An 18,847-nucleotide genomic window follows, 5' to 3' on the forward strand; every position below is an offset into this window, starting at 1 on the left:
TTAACTAAAACCAAACCAAACCAATTATGGTCGGGTTTTTTTTCCAACACCAAACCAAATCAAACCAAACCATAGTCAGGTTTTTTTTCTCGGTTTGACTCGAATTATTGGATTGATGCGGTTTGTCGGTTTTCTTTGTACACCCCTAATTCTAGTATATGTTGACGACATGTAGATCACTGGAAACAACCTCAAGATCATAGAAGCAACTAAGAAGAACCCACATGCAGCTTTCAAAATAAAAGATCTTGGAGAGTTAAGGTACTTTCTGGGAATTGAGTTTGGTAGGTCGGGGAGAGGAATCTTAATAAATCAACGAAAGTATGCATTGGAACTCATTGGAGATTTAGGACTAAGTGTATCCAAGCCTACAACCCACTAGAATACAATAAAAAACTCACTGATAATAGGTTGGATGAAGTTACAGGAGCTGAAGGTGATGACCTCTTAGAAGACAAGGGAAAATATCAGGGACTCATTAGTAAATTGCAATATCTGACTCTGACTAGATTAGATCTAGCATTTGCAGTCCAAACATTGAGCCAGTTCATGCAACAACCTGAAAGAAGTCATTGGGAAGCTGCACTAAGGGTAGTGAGGTACATAAAAAAAGATACGCATTTTGATGAGTAGCGAGAAAAGCAATGTGCTAACAACCTATTGTGATGCAGACTGGACATCATGTCCCAACACAAGGAAGTCAGTGACTGGATTTCTCATTAAGCATGGAAATTTACTCATATCATGGAAGTCAAAGAAGCAAAACACAATCTCTAGAAGTTCAGCTGAAGCAAAGTATAGAAGCATAACCTGGACAGTTGCTGAACTAGTTTGGTTGGTAGGATTATTCAAGGAACTTGGAACAGAGGTGAAACTGCCAATCAACCTATTCTATGATAGCAAGACAACACTACAAATTGCAGCTAATCCAGTATATCATGAAAGAACTAAGCATATAGAAATAGATTGTCACTTTATAAGGGAGAAGATTCAACAAGGATTGATCAAAACACAACATGTGAATTCTAAGGAGCAGCAGGCATGCATTATAACCAAAGCACTTCTGAGATCACAGCATGAGTACCTATTTTTCAAGCTAGGAGTACTCAATATTTTCACACCTACCAGCTTGAGGGAGAGTGTTGAAAATGGGATTACTTGAAGTTAAATGAGCTAGAGTTGAGTCTTAACTAGAGTTAGTATAGATTAGTCATTAGTTAATTATGGTTGGGTTAATTAGTCGGTTAGAAGCAGTTATATTGTATATATATATATTGTAGCTACCTTATTTAATAATAGAATGTGAGCTCATTATTTTCATTTCATCATTTCTGTAACTCCACTGTCTTCACCAATTTTCTCTCGTAAAGCTTCATTAGAATAAAACTAGGGCTTAATCCATGGAAACTAATAAGTATGTTCTAGAGAGTTGAGATGAGAACAAAAACAATAGGACATGTAAGATACATATCCATGGGCAGCACATACAAATTATGAATTATGGACGAAAGAGAAGAAGATTTGTATATGTCAGTGTAACAAAGCCTAATATTAAGTTTGCCATAATGCGACGAATTCAACATTGATTAGAACTCACACTTCTATGCAGAGAAAATAAACTATAGTATAAGGCAGTTCGGTGCACTAAGTTCTTGTTATGCACGGAGTCAGGAGAAGAGTCGGACTACAAGGGTCTATTGTACGCAGTCTTACCCTGCATTTCTGCAAAAAACTGTTTTCACGGCTCGAACCCGTAACCAGGAGGTCACGGATTTCATCTAAAAATATTGCTTTTTCTTAATTTATGTGGTATTATACTGGAAATATAACATAAAATAAAATTTATATATTTAAAAATTAAAAAATACTTATGAATCACAATAAAAAAATTTGGTTTGATACTCGAAATTCAAATAAGGGGGAGAGAGTAGTATAAAAATATCGGTGAATAGAAAGTATGATAAATAGTATCCAAAAGTAGGATATATAGTACTATTCAAATTGTACAAATTAGGACGGAGAGTAGTATAAAAATGTCGGAAAGTAGAAAGTAGGATATATAGTACCTAAATTGTCTTTTGTATCGTCAAACAATCTGAGTTAGTCCCGTTAGTGATGGATGAAACCACATATATTTTTTAATTGAAAGCAAAATGTGACTAAACTAAATATTATAAGGATCAAAGTTGGAATAACACAATAACTCAACCAGAAATATTATTTTCCCCTTTTTTTTCTTCGTATTATAGCTTTCTAATTGAACTTACGGGCATGGCAATGATACTATAGTCTATGAGCCAAATCATTTGGATGAAACCTTCTCCTTAAGTCAAGTCAGCTCGAATATTTGAAGTAATATTTGAAGATTTTCAGTCGTTTGACCATGAATAAGATTTTTGGGAGATTATGTATTTTCAAAAATTAAGTAAAATTGTCATATTACACTACGTTTAGGGAAATGTATTTGGAGAACACTTGTATTAGTCTTTTTAGATCCATAATTGAATCGTTTAATTTGAATTGGTTTTTGAAAAGTAGTTCAATTTAAAAAAAAAATTTGTGCTTCAACATGAATTTCTTATTGAAAAACTAGTTTGTGAAAATAGAAGATATATAAGTGAAAGTTCTTTTCACATAAAATAAACATTCAAACTAATATTATTCTGTTTGAAATACCAATGTTGATATTTTATAGTGAAAAAATAATGTTGTATAACCGCTTTCAAAATAACAGCCTTTGTATGTATGTAATATACAAATTTTATACACTTTTGCAGCTATCAAATTTAAAAATAGTTTTGACAACGGGCTAAAAGTGATCTTTGCCCTTTTATAATTAAAAGCACTTATGAACAAAAACTAGTACTATACGTAAATACTAAAATTCAGTACTTACAAATAATAAAATAGTATTTTATGTCCAAACACGTATTTATGTTTGTTTATCAAGCTGGCATGTTACTTCAACTTCAAAAGTAAAATATGATATCTGAACTTTAAAAAATAGATTTTAGAAGTTTTTAAAGTTTTTTAGTCACAAAATTTCAGATGTGTTTTCATATTTAAATACTTTCAAATTAAACTTAATTTTAAATATTATATTTTCCTAAATATTAACTAATTCATGTCCAAACGCTATTGTCGATCAATGACTGAGTAAAATATAAGCATATGAAAGGGTGAGTAGTTTAAAGATACTGATTTGACTTGTTTATTCTCTTTTGTTAATATATAATTTTTTCCTCAAGATATATTGATATTGTGTTTTTTAAACTAACAATTAAAATTTATTAAATATAAGACGAAAATGAAAAAGCTCACATTTGGAAAAATTATTGGACAAAACTGCTAAGGAATCATTTATCATTTTCTACCGAACTTTACCCAACTAAAGTTGGTTCAGTAATTGTGATACATAAGTCGCATATCGGATCCGTAAAATAAGATTTACAAGTCGCATTCCGACAATGCGATCAGCGGCCCCCTACTTTCCCTTTTACACCTGTGAATTTTACTTTGAAATCAAAACTGATTCATGGCTTCTTCCGCTAATTCTAGGCTCGAAATCCTCACTCGACACTTAACTTCGGCAGCTTTTGCCTCTAAGGTACCACTAAAAATCACACTCTCTTACTACTGATTACGTTTTTTTTTTTGCAATTCAAAAACAGGGTCGTGATTTTGATATGGTAATCAAAGTACAAATGCCTTAATTTCTGAGATTTTTTTTCCAGTTTCAGTTATGGAAAGCTATTTTTCCGAACAATTAACTTCAATTTATGGTTATATCTTAAGCAAAATGGACACTTCATAAGTTTCTGCCTCTAAGGTAGCTCCAAAAATCACTCTTTCTTACGAACAATTATTCTTTTTGCAATTCAAAAGCAGGTTCCGAGGTTGTTAAATACTAATCAGATTACCAATGTTTAATTTCTATTGTTCAATTTTAGTTAGTGGAAAAATGCTAATTTTTCCTGATGATGAATTCTTTCTCACGCTTTATAGGCTGGCTCTGATGGTGAAAATTTGGAGTGGATTAAGATATCACCTGAGGTATCAGAAGCACTAAAAACTGGCAGCCCAATTGTTGCACTTGAATCCACCATAATATCTCATGGTACGTGAAAATTTTGACCTCATTGCTCAATTAAATCGTCTGCTTATATTGTCTACATGTTATTAGTAGTACTACTGAAGGGAATTATGTTGTAGTAATTAGTACTAGTGGTGAGAGTGTAGCTTGTGATGTGTGGGTTAGGGGCACGTCACGAGTTCGAACCCTGCTGCAGGCAATAACCTTGTATTTAAGTGAAGAAGATTTTGACCTTCTTGCTCAATTATTATCGTTTGCGTATACTGTCTGTTTTCTGTTATTATTACAACTGAAGGGAAATTATGTACTTCCAGTAATTAATACTAGTGGTGAGAGCACAACTTGTGATGTGTGGGTTAGGCGCACGTCGCGGGTTCGAACCCTGACGCAGGCAAAAGCGTTGTATTTAAGTAGAGGGGCAAACCCATTTTCCACCGAGTTTCGAACTGTGTGCCACTGGTCATCGGAAATTTCTCTCTTCTAAAAAAAAGAAAAAATTTATGTATTAGTTATTATTACAATATAAAGCTTGTGTTAGTGAATATAATATTGTACTTCGCTAGGGAGTAGAAAAAAAATATGTAATGGAAATATAGATGAGAAATAATGTTGTTAAACTAATTTTAGAAATAAAATTTACTTGATCTCCATGCGGGGCGGACGCAGGATGAAAAGCCGGTGGATTCAGAATTTTAACTGGCTTGAGGAGAAAATGTCTTTGCACCCACTGCTCCCTTGAAGCACTCTTTTATTAAAATACCAACTTTAATGGACACTCACACACACACACACATTACAAAAGGTCATAGCTAAAAGCTGTAGTTCAGATGAATCCACCGTTTATGCACTAGGTCCGCCCCTGATATTGATTCTTCCTCCCTGTACCCTGCTCTCCCAAATAAAATAGAAAAATAAAAGATGTAGAGTTCCATGTTAAATTTATATAGTGACAACAAAGTGTTACCTGAATGATCAATGTCTTACATCATCAGCTGTGGCCTTACTGCGCGTCGAACATGCTGACAGATTGAGATTAAGACTTATAACCGTGCGACAATGCATTTCAGTAGTTGGCCTTACTTAACCTTACATGTATTACTTTCTCATTTATGTTTTATTTATAGTAGCTCCAACTATGGATTTTCTTGCTGTTTCCAGGAATGCCTTATCCTCAGAATTTTGAGACAGCTAAGGAGTTGGAGGTCATTGTGAGGAAGAATGGAGCTGTACCTGCAACTATCGCTATTCTGGATGGTGTACCATGCATAGGTGTCCACTTGAGGCTTTTTTTCTCTCTTTTTTTCTTTATCATTCTTTCTTCTTTTCTCGTTTCTTGGTTGGAGGTACATTTGCACGATTTTGGGGTTGATTGCTAGGATTCTTAAGTTCATCCCGTTTCTCCTAAACTTAAAGTGTCCACAGACCTCATGGGCACTCTGCTTGTGCTCGAGGAATAGTAATTGCAATAAACACCAACCTCTTTGTTCTTAGCTTCTTAATATGCATTTTAACTATCAATAGAGACCAAGTTGTCTATGTTTTATCTGTTTATCTATTTACTCTATACTCATGCTAACTTTTGATATTTGGTAGCTCAATCAAATTGGTGAATGCTTTACCTAACATTTTTTCCTTATGAAAGAAATTGATTTTTTACAAGGGACTAGAGTTTCTTGAAAATATACTCTGCTACATTAATGTACATTGACTTCTATGCTCAATCATATTCCAGCACTAGCATATGGCTGACGCATATTCCATGAGCATCTGACAGTTGTCCGAAACTCTTGATCATTCCAATTTACACGGACGGTTTCTGTGAGTGTTCAATTTGAAGATTAGCAATTTGAAATGGAGTGGAATACTTTTGGAATGGAATGTGAAAGATGAACAATTTGGCATAGAAGTAACCTTTCTGAGAACATCTATTCTTCACTGCAGTAAACCATTTCCATCTTTTACTTAATTAATTCCAAAACTTTATGTTCTACAGCAGTTTTGAATCTTTCATAACTTATTTGTTAAACTTGCACTTTTTGAGGAAATGAGAAATATGAGAACACGAGATCTCCACAATATCGACATCATTACTAACTAATAGCCATTGGGACAGGTAATCATCTGCTTGTCAAATTAAATCTGATACTCTTGGCTCAAATTCTGTGGAACTTCTGAAATAAAAAAACTTGAAATACTTGCATGACCTTACGTTCTGAGTTGTCTTACTCTTGTGCTAGCTTTCTTTTAACTGGGAAATTCATTGTAGCATGTAAAATGTCTTAACCATGAATTATATTCTTTATGGTAGGCTTGACTACAGAAGAACTAGAGATTTTAGCACGCCTTGGTAGCAAAGCTCGGAAAACTGCTAGTAGAGACATTGCAGTTGTTGTAAGTCAATTCCAAACTACGTGACTTAGTCTGGGAAATTATATATTGTTTGCCTTTATCATTTTTGCTACAGTAAAATATTTGTTTTGACTGCTGAAACTTAATTTTCACTAGCTTTTGTGTGTTTGTGTCGAGATGTGACATGTAAAAGCTTCATGAACCTAGAGAAAATAGCATGCCACGGATAGCTTGTTTTGTAATGTATGCGGCAGAACTATGTGTCTTATGATGACTGCATAAGTATACAAATGTACTTCATCACAGCTTGCACTATCTTATGTTTATTTGTTTTACACTCCCTTGTTACAGTTCCAAATATTTCTAGGAAGACAGTTTTTATATTATAACAAAAAGTGGTTATTTCTTGCTTAATCCTCCCTTTACCACAGTTTTAAGTATTTTGAGGGAAGTGTGACTTTTAAATTAAAAGAAGGTTTACTTATTCTTTGTTCTTTTCAGAAACCATACGAAAAAGATGACGAAAAAGCTCTTGGCACAAACAGCTTGAGCCGTCTCACTTGTTAGGTAGTGCAAATCATGTATTGTCAATGTCAGCCTTCACATTGAAAGAGAACTGATCATTCACTTATTTGGTTTATTCCTGAAGGCATCAATTCCAGAAGCCTGGATTTTGTTCGCGATTCAGTAGAATCTTTTTCTCTTATTAGACATGCTCTTCCAACCATGTACCACTAACCTCCACCTATGATAAGATTGCTTCAATTCCTGTGAAGTACTTCTCTTCAAGATTACACTTATAAATTCCCCCCCCCCCCCCTCATACTAACAATAAGCCTTTTAATATAAATCCACTCATATCACTATGACAATTTTGCGTAACCCCCTACGAAAGACTTACTTCTCTTGTCATATAGGCCTACAAGAAATTTATCAGTAGCTAATCACAGCAGTCGACATGATTATCATCACAATTATGAACAAACCACCTTAATGAATCTCATAAATTCCATCCTTGATGGGATTATAATATTCTTATTTCAGTGTAAAGAGTGAAAGAATAATATTCTTGGTCTTTTAATTGGAGCGGAATTTTGATGGGTGCTGTTGCTAAAAATTATAATAAGGAGGGTGGAAAGAACCAAGAACACATGATGATACCACACACTTTTTTGATGTTGCACTATTGAAGTGTATTATTAAGCACTCAAAGGTGTGCAATCTTCTGGACATTGTTATATTTGGTTCTACCTTTCGTCTCTGACCGGCATCTGTTTTCCATGTGTTTAAGCCATAGAAGGCTAGATATATGCATCATCTCTAAGTGTTCCCTTTCAAAAAGTGCGAAGCATATGTTTGGATATCTGCCAGGATCCTACCAAATATTCTTGGGAAGCCGCCACAAAGCTATCAAATTAAGTTTTTCTAAGTTACTTTCTTGTATTTTTTTCTAGATGGCAGGCAGGGAGAATGGAGCAACTACTGTCTCTGCAACAATGTATCTTGCTTCAGTGGTGATGATTGCCTTCATATGGATTTCTCTAGTATTTTGCTTTTTTTCTTTTCCTGATTCATCCTGATCTTTTGTAAAGAGTTTCTTCGTATCTTGTAGGTTGGTATTCCAATATTTGTCACTGGTGGTATTGGAGGAGTTCACAGACATGGAGAGAACAGTGAGTAAATCAATGCTTATATATGGGCTTTGGTGCTTCGTCTATGTGGTGATGCTAGAATTATGCATTTTGCCTGGTAGCATCTGATTTTTTAATTAGAATGGTAGCTTGCCAAATTGCGTTGATCATTTGTTGAGAGTTGGCAAACAAATATTTGTTTGATAAATAAAAATCAAGAATGGAAAACAAGATGCATGTCAAGGACATTTTAGTGTATAGACTGGTAAATGATCAGTAGTATCATCAGTATGACAATATGAATAAAGCATGAATTGCACTAAGCGTGGGTTTTCAACTCCAACCTGTAACCAGGAGCAATTAGAGCTTCTTCAGATGATTATCTTACCGATTAGTTCCAAATATTGGCTCAATAATGATTTTCAACTTTTGTAAATGGATCTCGATCTATGGACCTTGTTAATATGAGGTGCTTAGAATGTCTCCATCACTATGAACTGTTTGCTACCTAAATGGTCTTTGGCAATCCTTACCTTATAAGTTAACGTTTGAGATTGAGTTAAGATCAAAGTCCATTTTCTTAACATGATATCAGAGTAAGTGCCATCCCTATTCTTGCTTTACTTGTTTCCCGCGCTCCAAATGTCTTAACCTGGGCTTGCGGAGGAGGGGTGTAAGAGTTTCTTACATAGGTTGAGGGAATGAACTATTATCTCGTTACATGGTTTGGACAATTCTCATACGCTAGCCTTTAAGTGGTTGAGTTAGAGCCAACGTCCATTTTCTTAATATTATTCATCTCACGTGGCTTTATTTCTCACATGGTATCAATGACAAACCCATCCCTATTCTTGGTTTATCCAATATTGGCCCTCATATTATGCTATCCACGCTCTAGATGTCCAGATTTGTGCGTGTAGAGAGTTAGAGTGTCTCCCTATGGACTGTTGTCTCCTTGTATTGTCTTGGTCTCTCAGCTCATGAGTTAGTTTTTGAGGTTGAGTTAGACCTAACGTCCATTTTCTTAACAAGGTGTATTAGGCTGCTTCTAATAAACCCGTTCTCTACATAGTTGTCATTTAGAGCATCTCTTCAAGCCTTTTTGGTTTAAGGTAGCAAACCTTTTTGTAATGAAATAAGCAACTCCCTTAGCTTTCAACTTTTCTTCTCTTGTTTGCATTTATTTATTTATTATGTTTGAGTAGTTCTTATGCATTTATTCTTTTACAGCATTGGATATTTCGTCTGATCTCACCGAGCTTGGAATTACTCCTGTGGCTGTGATCTCTGCTGGTGTAAAATCGATACTAGATATTCCCCGAACACTTGAATATTTGGTTTGTACCAACATTCTTATTTTACTTCAGATCTCTTACATATTATAACGGATGACTTGGAAAATCAACCCTTTCTTTTCCTATCTTGACCTACAGGAAACTCAAAGAGTTACTGTTGCAGCTTATCAAACCGATGAGTTCCCTGCTTTCTTCACACAAACCAGTGGCTGCAAGGTTCACATTTTGTCATCAACCCTATGATTAACTCCTATGTTTCGATCATATAGGTCCCTTTCTAACTGCTCTACTTAATGATTAGAAAAGATTTTTTTACATTAGTACAGCATTTGCTCCACAAGATGTAAAAGAGGACATGCATGCACTAAGATCCAACTGTAAGAGAGGAGCTTCAAAAAAATTGTTTGATGATACTCTGTTGAAACCAGTTATGTTATTAGAGCAAAATGCAGTTTTACATCCCTCTTCTGGCATCAGTTAGTATTAAGTAACCCCCTTTTCAGGTTAAAGCCTTGAAACCAAATTCCCTATACCACATAAGGTGTAAAGAATGGAGCATAGACAGCAATGTTTTGGGAAATGTCATCATGTTCTCAAACCTAGAAGTCTATATCTGCCTTTGATTTTGGAAACTAACATTTCGAAGAACGGAAATGCCAGAATATGTTATGTCCTGTCTACTACTTGACTTAGGATAAATGAGGAGAGAAGTAAACTGAGACAGCCATATAGTTTATAATGTCTCTGGAGTATGCTTTATCTCTCAATGTTTCAAGAGTTGCCTGTGAGGCTCTTGATAAGGAGATCTCTATATACTCACTTTAAAGGGGAATCATCATAAAATTAGCATGGTTTACAAATTTCATTAAACAAACAAAGTGGACTGTTAAAAGTCATGGAAACCCTCCCAATATATGAAAAGTAGACCAACTTATGCTTGTAATGGAATAATCTTAACTTATAGTTTCTTGTGTAGTATTCGCTCTTCTCATTTTAAATGTCACTCATTTCTTTTTGGTCTATCCCAAAAATAATGATACATTTCTATTTTTGGAAACTCTTTAGTTTTAAACTTCTCATTTTACCCCGAATGAGTAATGACATACTATAGCCATAGGAATGTCATGACATATTTCAGATCACAAGTTCTAAGACTACCTTTGGTAGGGTATATATATTCAGTTTATGTGTCTAAAATCTTCTTTTCCTTCTTAAGCACCATGCTCGGTGAACACCTCCGTATAAACTGAAATGGAAGGAGTAAATTGTTATACTGAACTGTGAAAGAGTGAAGTATAGAAAAAAGGGATCAAACATTGTTACATGCTGAAATGTGCTGTCCGTCAACACCAAACACTAACATGGTCAAATTGTGGGTTCTTCTCTTCCTCTTTTTTCAAAAAATTCATCCCCCCCCCCCCCCCCGACTATTGGGAGTGATTGGTGGCTCAGAAGAAAATTATTTCATACTAGTTAGAATAGGTGAATAGATTACTTCTTTTCTTTTGGAATGTTCGGATAACTTATGAGCCGTCTCATATAATTTCAGTTAACACGAGATCATATTTTTCTTAATTGTATTTATAATAAACATTACATCATGTTTTCTAATTGGTTATCTTTTGACATAAAACTTAGGCACCTGCTCGAGTAGAATCGCCAGAACATTGTGCTCGAGTTATAGGTAAGCAACCCTGAACCTATTCCAACCTTCATTCATTTACTTGTTAATTATAGCATTTTTGTATTCTCTAACTTTGACTGCAGATGCAAACATAAGACTTGAGCGGAAGAGTGGAATATTGATAGCAGTCCCCATTCCAAGGGAGCATTCTGCTTCTGGACATTTGATTGAGTCGGCAATACAGCAAGCTCTCCAAGAAGCACGGTAAGTCTGCTGAATCCTTCTTTATTTACGGAAGCACATGGTTCTTTGAACCTTAATTGCCTTTTCCACATGCTTCTGACATATTAATGGTGGGATGGAATTGCAAACCTCAGAGAGAAGAAGATAAGTGGCAATGCGGAAACTCCATTCTTGCTTGCAAGAGTGAACGAACTTACTGGTGGAGCATCTCTGGCTTCAAGTATCCTTTATCTGATGTTGCTCTATGCTATTTAGTTTGCAAATCATTCATTAAGTCTGGGTGGAGAAAGAAAAATTTCACAATAAATTATTTTAATCATCTGTTTAGTACAACCTGAATTGAATTATTTCTTTCAGTTTGTCCCATCTTTCGAGTTTCTTTAATGAAGTTTCAGACATTGCCCTCGTGAAAAATAATGCCTCTGTTGGTGCTAAAATTGCTGTTTCGCTGACCCAGCTTCAAAAGCATAGTGGTAAAAGGTTAGTGTACCTCTCTGTTATCATTTCTTCTTCTTTTCAACTGAGAATTCTCTCAGATTGCAAAGAGCAACCAAAAGGAAAAGCTAAGCTGATAAACCACGTTGTGTTTCAAGTAGGACACTTGGAAGTCAATAAGGTTACGCTATTACCATAATGCCCCCAAAGAAAATTTTATTTACCGGAATACCCTTGGTCGTCCAAGGAACCTTTCACTTATTATATAGTTAAATAATGGGTTGATTGCAACCTTTGATTTCAAATTCCAATGATATGTGCTAACAAAAGCGGGCGTTGTAACTTCACAGGTTGTAACACTTGGCTTTCGCTCATTGTTCAAGATTCCTCACTGCTGCCCCCGTGGGAGTCCGGACTGTGTCTCAATGCCAGTGTGGCTGATCATCCGAAAAGATATTTGCCCTTCTCCCTATGATTTCAGCTAAGCACTTTAAGCTCCGAGTCTGAAGGAAGCATGTCATCAGCGATATAAGCTTGTCTTTGCTCCGTTGGGAGTACTTTCCCCAATGATCCCCATGTATAGAGAAGTTAAAGACGGTCTCCTGGCTGATCAGGTGGTTGAGTGTGTGCGCGCCTATATATATATAGGCGTGTCGTGTGTGTAGAATGTTAAATGGCCTCTGAGCCTATGTCTATCCCATTTGACTAGCATTGATCAAACCATTTGAGAGATAATGCTTTAACCTTTTACCTATCTTCAAGAGAATGAACCTCAAGTTTGTTTTTCCTAATTTGAACTACCAACTAGTAAATTTCTTGTTCAGAATACCGTTTCAGATATTTCAAGAAATTCCTTTCATCTAATTATATATGAAAGTGACAATTACGTTTAAATGGCTCGAAAGCTAAAAAACAACGAATATGCGGGCAAGATTACTAGATTAGTAGTAGTATTATTTTATAGTATACAGATCGATAATTTTCTCTAATATTGATCTTTGAGGCATAAAGATGCAGCACATGGCAAATAATCGACAAATGAGTCGACTCAAATCTCGTAGAGTTAAGTTGGGGTAAAATTCAAAAATAGCTAGATTTACAAGTGGTAATTGAAAAATAGTTACAGTTTCAAAAGTAATTGAAATTTAACCACTGTTCATATAAAGATAAATCTGAACAAAAACACTATTCAAAGTCCGAAAAATATTCTAGCATAATATGTTGGAGTTCGAATTTTTTATATGTGAATTCCAGTATAACATGCTGGAAGTTCATACACAGGTGTCCATTCTCTAATATATTATTCTGAAACTTTCCGTGTTCCAGTTCATACAGGTGTTCCAGTCTCCAGTATATTATGTTGGACCTTTTCGTGCTGCAGTAAAATAGTGACTATTTTTTAATGACTTTGCAAACGCTGGATATTTTTCAATTACCAATCAGAAAGTTGGCTAATCCGTGCTATTTTAACGTTAAGTTGGTTGGGGCCTGGGGTGTTCACAATTATTATTGTCAATTACTCGTTCTGTTCTATTTTCTTTGACTCTATTTTATATAATATTTTTTAAATACTTTTTTTTATAGCAACACAAATACTATGATATATTTAAGATTATAAATTTCGAAAATTTTATAACTACACAAACAATATGGTATATTTAAATTTTTTAATTTTTTTTCTAAAACTTTGTGTTAACAAACTATAACCAAAATAAAATAAAATAAAACGGGAGAGTATTAATTTGGAGGTGCCAACTAGGTGGCGTTTACTTCAAAAGTTTGAAAAAGAAAGTCAATTTTATGAGTGCAATATAGCTGGCCAGCTGCAGGGAAAGTTCTGGTATTGAACGAGTCAAAGAAAGATAACAATTTGTGGTTCTTCACATCTTTTTCCTCGCACGTTGAACATCAACTGTAATAATTTTAACTTTTATCGATCATGATTACGGTGGAGTGATAAATGATCTCGGGCTTGAGCCTTGGGTATGGAATTGCTTTTATTAGAAAGTTCTTTAATTTATCTCGCAATGTGAAATTTTTCTATGCAGATATAAGATAACGAGTAGCAGGGATGGATATAGTATTGTATGTACGTGTTCAATTGAACCCATAATTTTTTATGCGGTGCGTAAATTTGTACATAAAAATTTACTAAAATTATAAAAAATAGTAGACATGAATCCATAATTCCAAAAATATTTAATGTTAACAACTTTAATGTTAAACCCATAAAATTTAAATTCTGAATCCGCCTATGCCGAGGAGAAGACTTTCGACTGTCTGCATACAATAAAAAGAAGACTTTAAAAAATCCATTGTTATTCGCACTCCTCTTATAAATCTGCTTTCTCCTTCTCGTCCTAATTCAGGACAACGCATGCAAGAGGAAGAAAGAGGCAAGTACTTCTGCATTTCTCATTCTATATTTGCACAATAAATTAATTACATTCTTTGCTACCTATTTTTCCTTTCTATTCCTTATTACCTCAAGACTACAAAATTATATCTTTGAGGAAATTATTATTCGTAGCGATTTACTCTCTTAGTTTGTTTATCTTGCTATACTCTTACTTTTCTGTTTCAAAATTAGTTTTTAGTGGAATAACTACTATTACCTACATGTAAACTCAAGATAATTGGAGTCGGCTATATGACTCGTCACTATCAATTTATCACTCTATAACATATTTCTCTTGTGTTTCCATTTCTTAACTCATCTCTCTCTTGTTGAAATTACAGTTTTAAGAAAGTTATCGAATTAATTAGAAGAATGTCACATCATATTGAGATTACACAAATGGATCATCAAATTCCACTTCTTTATCAAACTTCTGTAAATGAAGCTACAGACAATGAGGTACACACACTCTCTCTCTCACACGCAAAAACAAGCTATACTTCTTTAATTCTGTTTACTAAGGTCATAAGATGTTTTACTAAGGTCATTCAGTATAATTACATAGTTTGCATTAATTAAAACGAAAAAACTTGTAATAATTCATGAGAGATGTACCTGACTCCCAAATAAATATTTGTATCAGGTCAACTTACTCTCTTAAAATTTTAAGTCAATGGTCTGACTGGCCGGGGCGGAGGGAAGAAATTCAAAAATAGCCAGATTTACAACTGGTCGTTTAAAAATAGTCCAGTTTCAAAAGTAATCGAAATTTAGCCACGTTTCATGTAAAGATAAATCTGAGCGAAAACACTGTTCAAAACCCGGAAAATACGCCAGTACATAATGCTGGAGTTCCGGCAAGTATACCGGTCCAACATAATATACTGGAGTTTGGAGCACCGGTGCTCCAGTCTCCAATATATTATACTGGAGCCAGCAAAGTATACCGGTCCAGCATAATATGCTGGAGTTCATACACAGGTGCACCAAATTCCAGTATATTATGCTGGACCGGTCTCTAACTCTATTGCAGCAAAATAATGGCTATTTTTTATTGACTTGGTAAACGCTGACTATTTTTGAATGACCAGTCCAAAAACTGGATATACCGTACTATTTTTATGGGGCGGAGCCAATGAAGAATTTACGGTTTATTTGGACCCAGTAACTTCGACTTAGGCCCTGTATATATATGTGTTAAAAATCCAGCTAAATAAGTGCAAAAAGAGAATTTGAACCCAGTAAATTAGACGCGATGTCGTAGAATTCTTAATTTGAATCCAAAAAGTTCAAATCCTGCATCCGCACATCCACTGAACAACAGTTCTTTGTCTTACTATATTTAGAATAGTGGTCAATTCTTCAAGAGTTATATTCGTAACTTAATGTAATGTTATGTCCACACGGTGATATTCTATCTTTTCAATAAAAGAAAAATCAATTTATCCTAATTTTGAAGCAAGGTGATATAAATTCTGGGGAAGAATATCATAAAAGACTTTTAAGGAAAGAAGTTATATATGTTGTGTCCTTCACTTTTATGCTATCATTTATAAGCTAAGTAATACTTAATTTTTTTTATTATTCTTTTTCATTAATTACAGATTGAAGAAGGGAGGAAAGTGGATTATTTAATCGACATAGAGGAAACAAATGGTCAAGATCAATCAAGGTTGCAAGCAATTAAATCTGCAAAGCAAATATATGATAGAAATTTTAAGGATTTCAACAATCCGTCTATTAAATCAACTACCATATTCAAAGTAAGTGCAGGGTTAAGTGAATCAAATCCAAATGCTTATAAGCCAATGTTGATCACCATTGGCCCTTACCATAAACACAATACTGAACTTCGGTCGATTGAGAAGTACAAACTGATGTACCTACAACGGTTTCTCCGAAGGAAAGAAGGGATTGATATGGAAAGTTATATCAGAGAAATGGAAGAACTGAAAGATGAAGCGTGTAAGTGTTATGATAATATACATGACTTTTATAATGATAATATTGGTGAATTTTTGCTGATGTTATTGCTTGATGGTTGTTTTGTGGTTGAGTATATTCGAGAGTGTTGTGGAATAATTCCAACAGGAGAAGACATAATTATCAGTGGAGGTTGCTTAGATAATCAAGTACGTCGAGATTTGTTGTTGCTAGAAAACCAACTTCCTTTCTTTGTCCTCGCCAAACTTCATGACATGACAATGGATATTGATCAAACATCATTCATAATAATGGTGAAGTGTGCCTTTCTTCCTTCCCTACCAAAGATTACTCCTGCATCCTTTGTTGAGAATGAAGGTAATGCCAAAAATATCAAACATATACTTCAATTAGTACACATGTCTTGCCACCCTTCAGATATGAATAATCCTAGCATTGAAATCGAACATTGTGGGAAAAGCTTAATATGGATTGACATTATGCCAAATGCAACAGAGCTTTGTGAAGCTGGAGTTAGTTTTACAAAGGTTGGAACTGTTTATACTTATTTGGAGGAAGACAACTTTGAAGATTGCACAAGTTTATTTGACATTAAATTCGAGAATGGATTGATGAAAATTCCTTGTTTCGAAGTCGTTGATGATACTGAGACTATCTTGAGAAATCTCATAGCTTACGAGCAACAGTCACCTAATGAACATTCTAGATATTTCAGTGATTATGCAGTTTTCATGGATCATCTTATCGACTCAGAAAAAGATGTGAATTTGCTTCGCTTAAAAGGAGTTATTAGGAACAGGATAGGAGAGGACAAAGAAGTGGCTAACTTATTTAATAAAATTGGGAAAGGGGTCTCTATTTCATCTGATTTCTATTACAAAGAAGAATGCAGAAAAGTAGTTCAACATTGTCAAAAACCATGGAACAGAATGAAGGCAAATTTGAGGCACAATTATTTTCATAGTCCTTGGGCTGGAGTTTCAACTGTGGCAGCAATCATACTCCTCTTACTTACAGTTATACAAACAATTTTATCTTTTATAAGTGTTCTAATTAAGTAGCCTCTTTAATTAATTACATGCTATGGTTGATTAATTTTGTTAATCTTTAGCTATTGTGTTATGGCTTAATAAATTGGCTCAATCTAGAATTACAATTTTCAGTCTAACTCTTCTCACACTTGGAAGACTTGGACTTTCAGCAACTCTGTATACAATATAGGTTTGTGACAATTCTTCGAGTGAGCAATACTTTTGTAGTTAGGTACCGAGTTCAAAAATGAAATCAACTCAATTTAGAACAGAGATCTTAAGAAAAAGAGAGATGAATAACTTTTTGAAATAGAAACAGATCAGTATTGTAACAACCGAACCCACTAATGATATTATTCGCTTTGTCCCTCGCACGACTTTAAAATGCATCACTAGGGTCTAAGGCTTATTTACTTATAGATCCAGCATCTCTCCCATATTTTGACGATGTAGAATGCGCCTGAGATGTTGTTGCATGTAAAGTGGCTCTGATGCAACAGGTAACATCCCAACCCACTAGTGATATTGTCCGCTTTGGACCTAGACTCCCATGACTTTAAAACATATCACTAGAGTTTAAGGCTTGTTACTTAAATATCCAATATTTCTCCCGTATTTTGTCGATGTGAGATTTACCTGGGGTGTCACAACAACAGATCTTACATATTTATGCTAGTGATTTTGTTCAAAAATTAATACTATTTCATAGTTCTATAGGATAAACGATGATATGACACGTGGCTGTCCAAAAAAGGGACACGTGGAACCCAAGACGGGGGATGGCCGAAGACCGAAAATTGAAGGCAACTATTCCGCTTGTCATGGAAAGAATAACACTCATAAAGATGTGATGAATGCTCTGCGCCCGGTAGTATTTAATAAAAAATATACTCCGACATTAAGAGCGATTACCCGTTATAGGTAATTTGACATTTATGCTCACCGTTACATCTTCATTAATGACCCTCATAATTGATATTAAAGAAGGGCACCATTCTAGGTACTCCTTTCCTAGACATAGAAGTAAATAGTGAGATCAGTATCATTGTAAAGGACACGAATTTTCTAGCAAACTTACACTATATTTAATACAAAGCTTAATACAATCTTATTTTCTTACTTTTTGATTTTATTGTTATTGTGCCCGAAAACCCTTCTGGAACTGTTGCTTCTGCTACTTCGTCTACATCTTAAGGCTAAGTATTGCATAATTCTTCAATTATTTTATTATTTCAGGATCAAATTAATTCACTTGTTTAGAAATTACGTATAAATTTAACTGTACCATTTTACGGATAAACAGTTTAGCACCCACCGTGGGGCTTAGACAACCATGCAATTAAATTGATCCTTGCCTTTTTTACTAATGTGTTCTGATTATTTTGTCTTAGAAAAATTATAAGAAATGGCAGATAATACTATTAACAACACGCACAATCCCAAAATTCGAGGGGATCAACCTCATTTTGAGGATTCAATCAGTGACACCCACAATGATGGGAATGGAAACACATCGGTGAATGAAAGGCAATATCCTCGACAGGTTCGAGAGACAAGTACTGATGAGGAACATGTCATTGACACGGTAAGGGTCTTGTAAGATCAACATGCGGTCATTCTAGGCCACCTCACATAACATAAGGTTATGACAGAGTTGAAGCAGGCGCTGTCGGGGGCTTCGAATAATGCAAACAAATGAGATCTAATTCCTTTTGATGTTCCTGCAAACCAGACAACGCAGAGGGTTGACAAAACACTCTCAGGGGTGAAGTTGGCTCGGATGGGGGGTGGGGGGAGCGGATCC

The 18,847-nt window shown here is 34.9% G+C and overlaps 2 protein-coding genes across 3 annotated transcripts; both read left to right on the forward strand.

The window, feature by feature from the left end:
- Window positions 1–3,451: 3,451 nt before the first annotated feature.
- LOC104236012 (pseudouridine-5'-phosphate glycosidase) lies at window positions 3,452–12,496 on the forward strand. The gene is made up of 13 exons (XM_009789855.2): window positions 3,452–3,607; window positions 4,006–4,117; window positions 5,252–5,362; window positions 6,402–6,484; window positions 7,897–7,956; window positions 8,055–8,115; window positions 9,304–9,410; window positions 9,507–9,584; window positions 11,007–11,052; window positions 11,136–11,256; window positions 11,370–11,455; window positions 11,631–11,715; window positions 12,021–12,496. The coding sequence occupies exons 1-13, from the start codon at window positions 3,536–3,538 to the stop codon at window positions 12,025–12,027; spliced, it is 1,029 nt and encodes a 342-aa protein (XP_009788157.1). The 5' UTR covers window positions 3,452–3,535; the 3' UTR covers window positions 12,028–12,496.
- Window positions 12,497–14,004: 1,508 nt separating this feature from the next.
- Window positions 14,005–17,156, forward strand: LOC104236010 (UPF0481 protein At3g47200-like). Of its 2 annotated transcripts, none has more exons than XM_009789853.2 (3): window positions 14,005–14,066; window positions 14,410–14,527; window positions 15,673–17,156. In XM_009789853.2, the coding sequence occupies exons 2-3, from the start codon at window positions 14,441–14,443 to the stop codon at window positions 17,071–17,073; spliced, it is 1,488 nt and encodes a 495-aa protein (XP_009788155.1). In that variant the 5' UTR covers window positions 14,005–14,066; window positions 14,410–14,440; the 3' UTR covers window positions 17,074–17,156. The 2 variants fall into 2 exon arrangements, with proteins under 2 accessions (XP_009788155.1, XP_070027660.1); XM_070171559.1 differs by lacking the exon at window positions 14,005–14,066 and having other exon boundaries at window positions 14,434–14,527; window positions 15,673–15,740; window positions 15,833–17,156.
- Window positions 17,157–18,847: the final 1,691 nt, after the last annotated feature.

This window comes from Nicotiana sylvestris, chromosome 4, assembly GCF_000393655.2.
Source record: "Nicotiana sylvestris chromosome 4, ASM39365v2, whole genome shotgun sequence".
Classification (NCBI taxonomy): domain Eukaryota; kingdom Viridiplantae; phylum Streptophyta; class Magnoliopsida; order Solanales; family Solanaceae; genus Nicotiana; species Nicotiana sylvestris.

What these genes read in the sequence shown, in the direction of transcription:
- LOC104236010 (XM_009789853.2), top strand. Translation starts at nt 14,441, where the DNA reads ATGTCACATCATATTGAGATTACACAAATGGATCATCAAATTCCACTT. An exon ending in ATGAAGCTACAGACAATGAG is followed by an intron (nt 14,528 to 15,672) that starts GTACACACACTC and finishes CATTAATTACAG; the next exon opens with ATTGAAGAAGGGAGGAAAGT.
- LOC104236012 (XM_009789855.2), top strand. Translation starts at nt 3,536, where the DNA reads ATGGCTTCTTCCGCTAATTCTAGGCTCGAAATCCTCACTCGACACTTA. An exon ending in CACAAACCAGTGGCTGCAAG is followed by an intron (nt 9,585 to 11,006) that starts GTTCACATTTTG and finishes CATAAAACTTAG; the next exon opens with GCACCTGCTCGAGTAGAATC. An exon ending in CAAGCTCTCCAAGAAGCACG is followed by an intron (nt 11,257 to 11,369) that starts GTAAGTCTGCTG and finishes TGCAAACCTCAG; the next exon opens with AGAGAAGAAGATAAGTGGCA.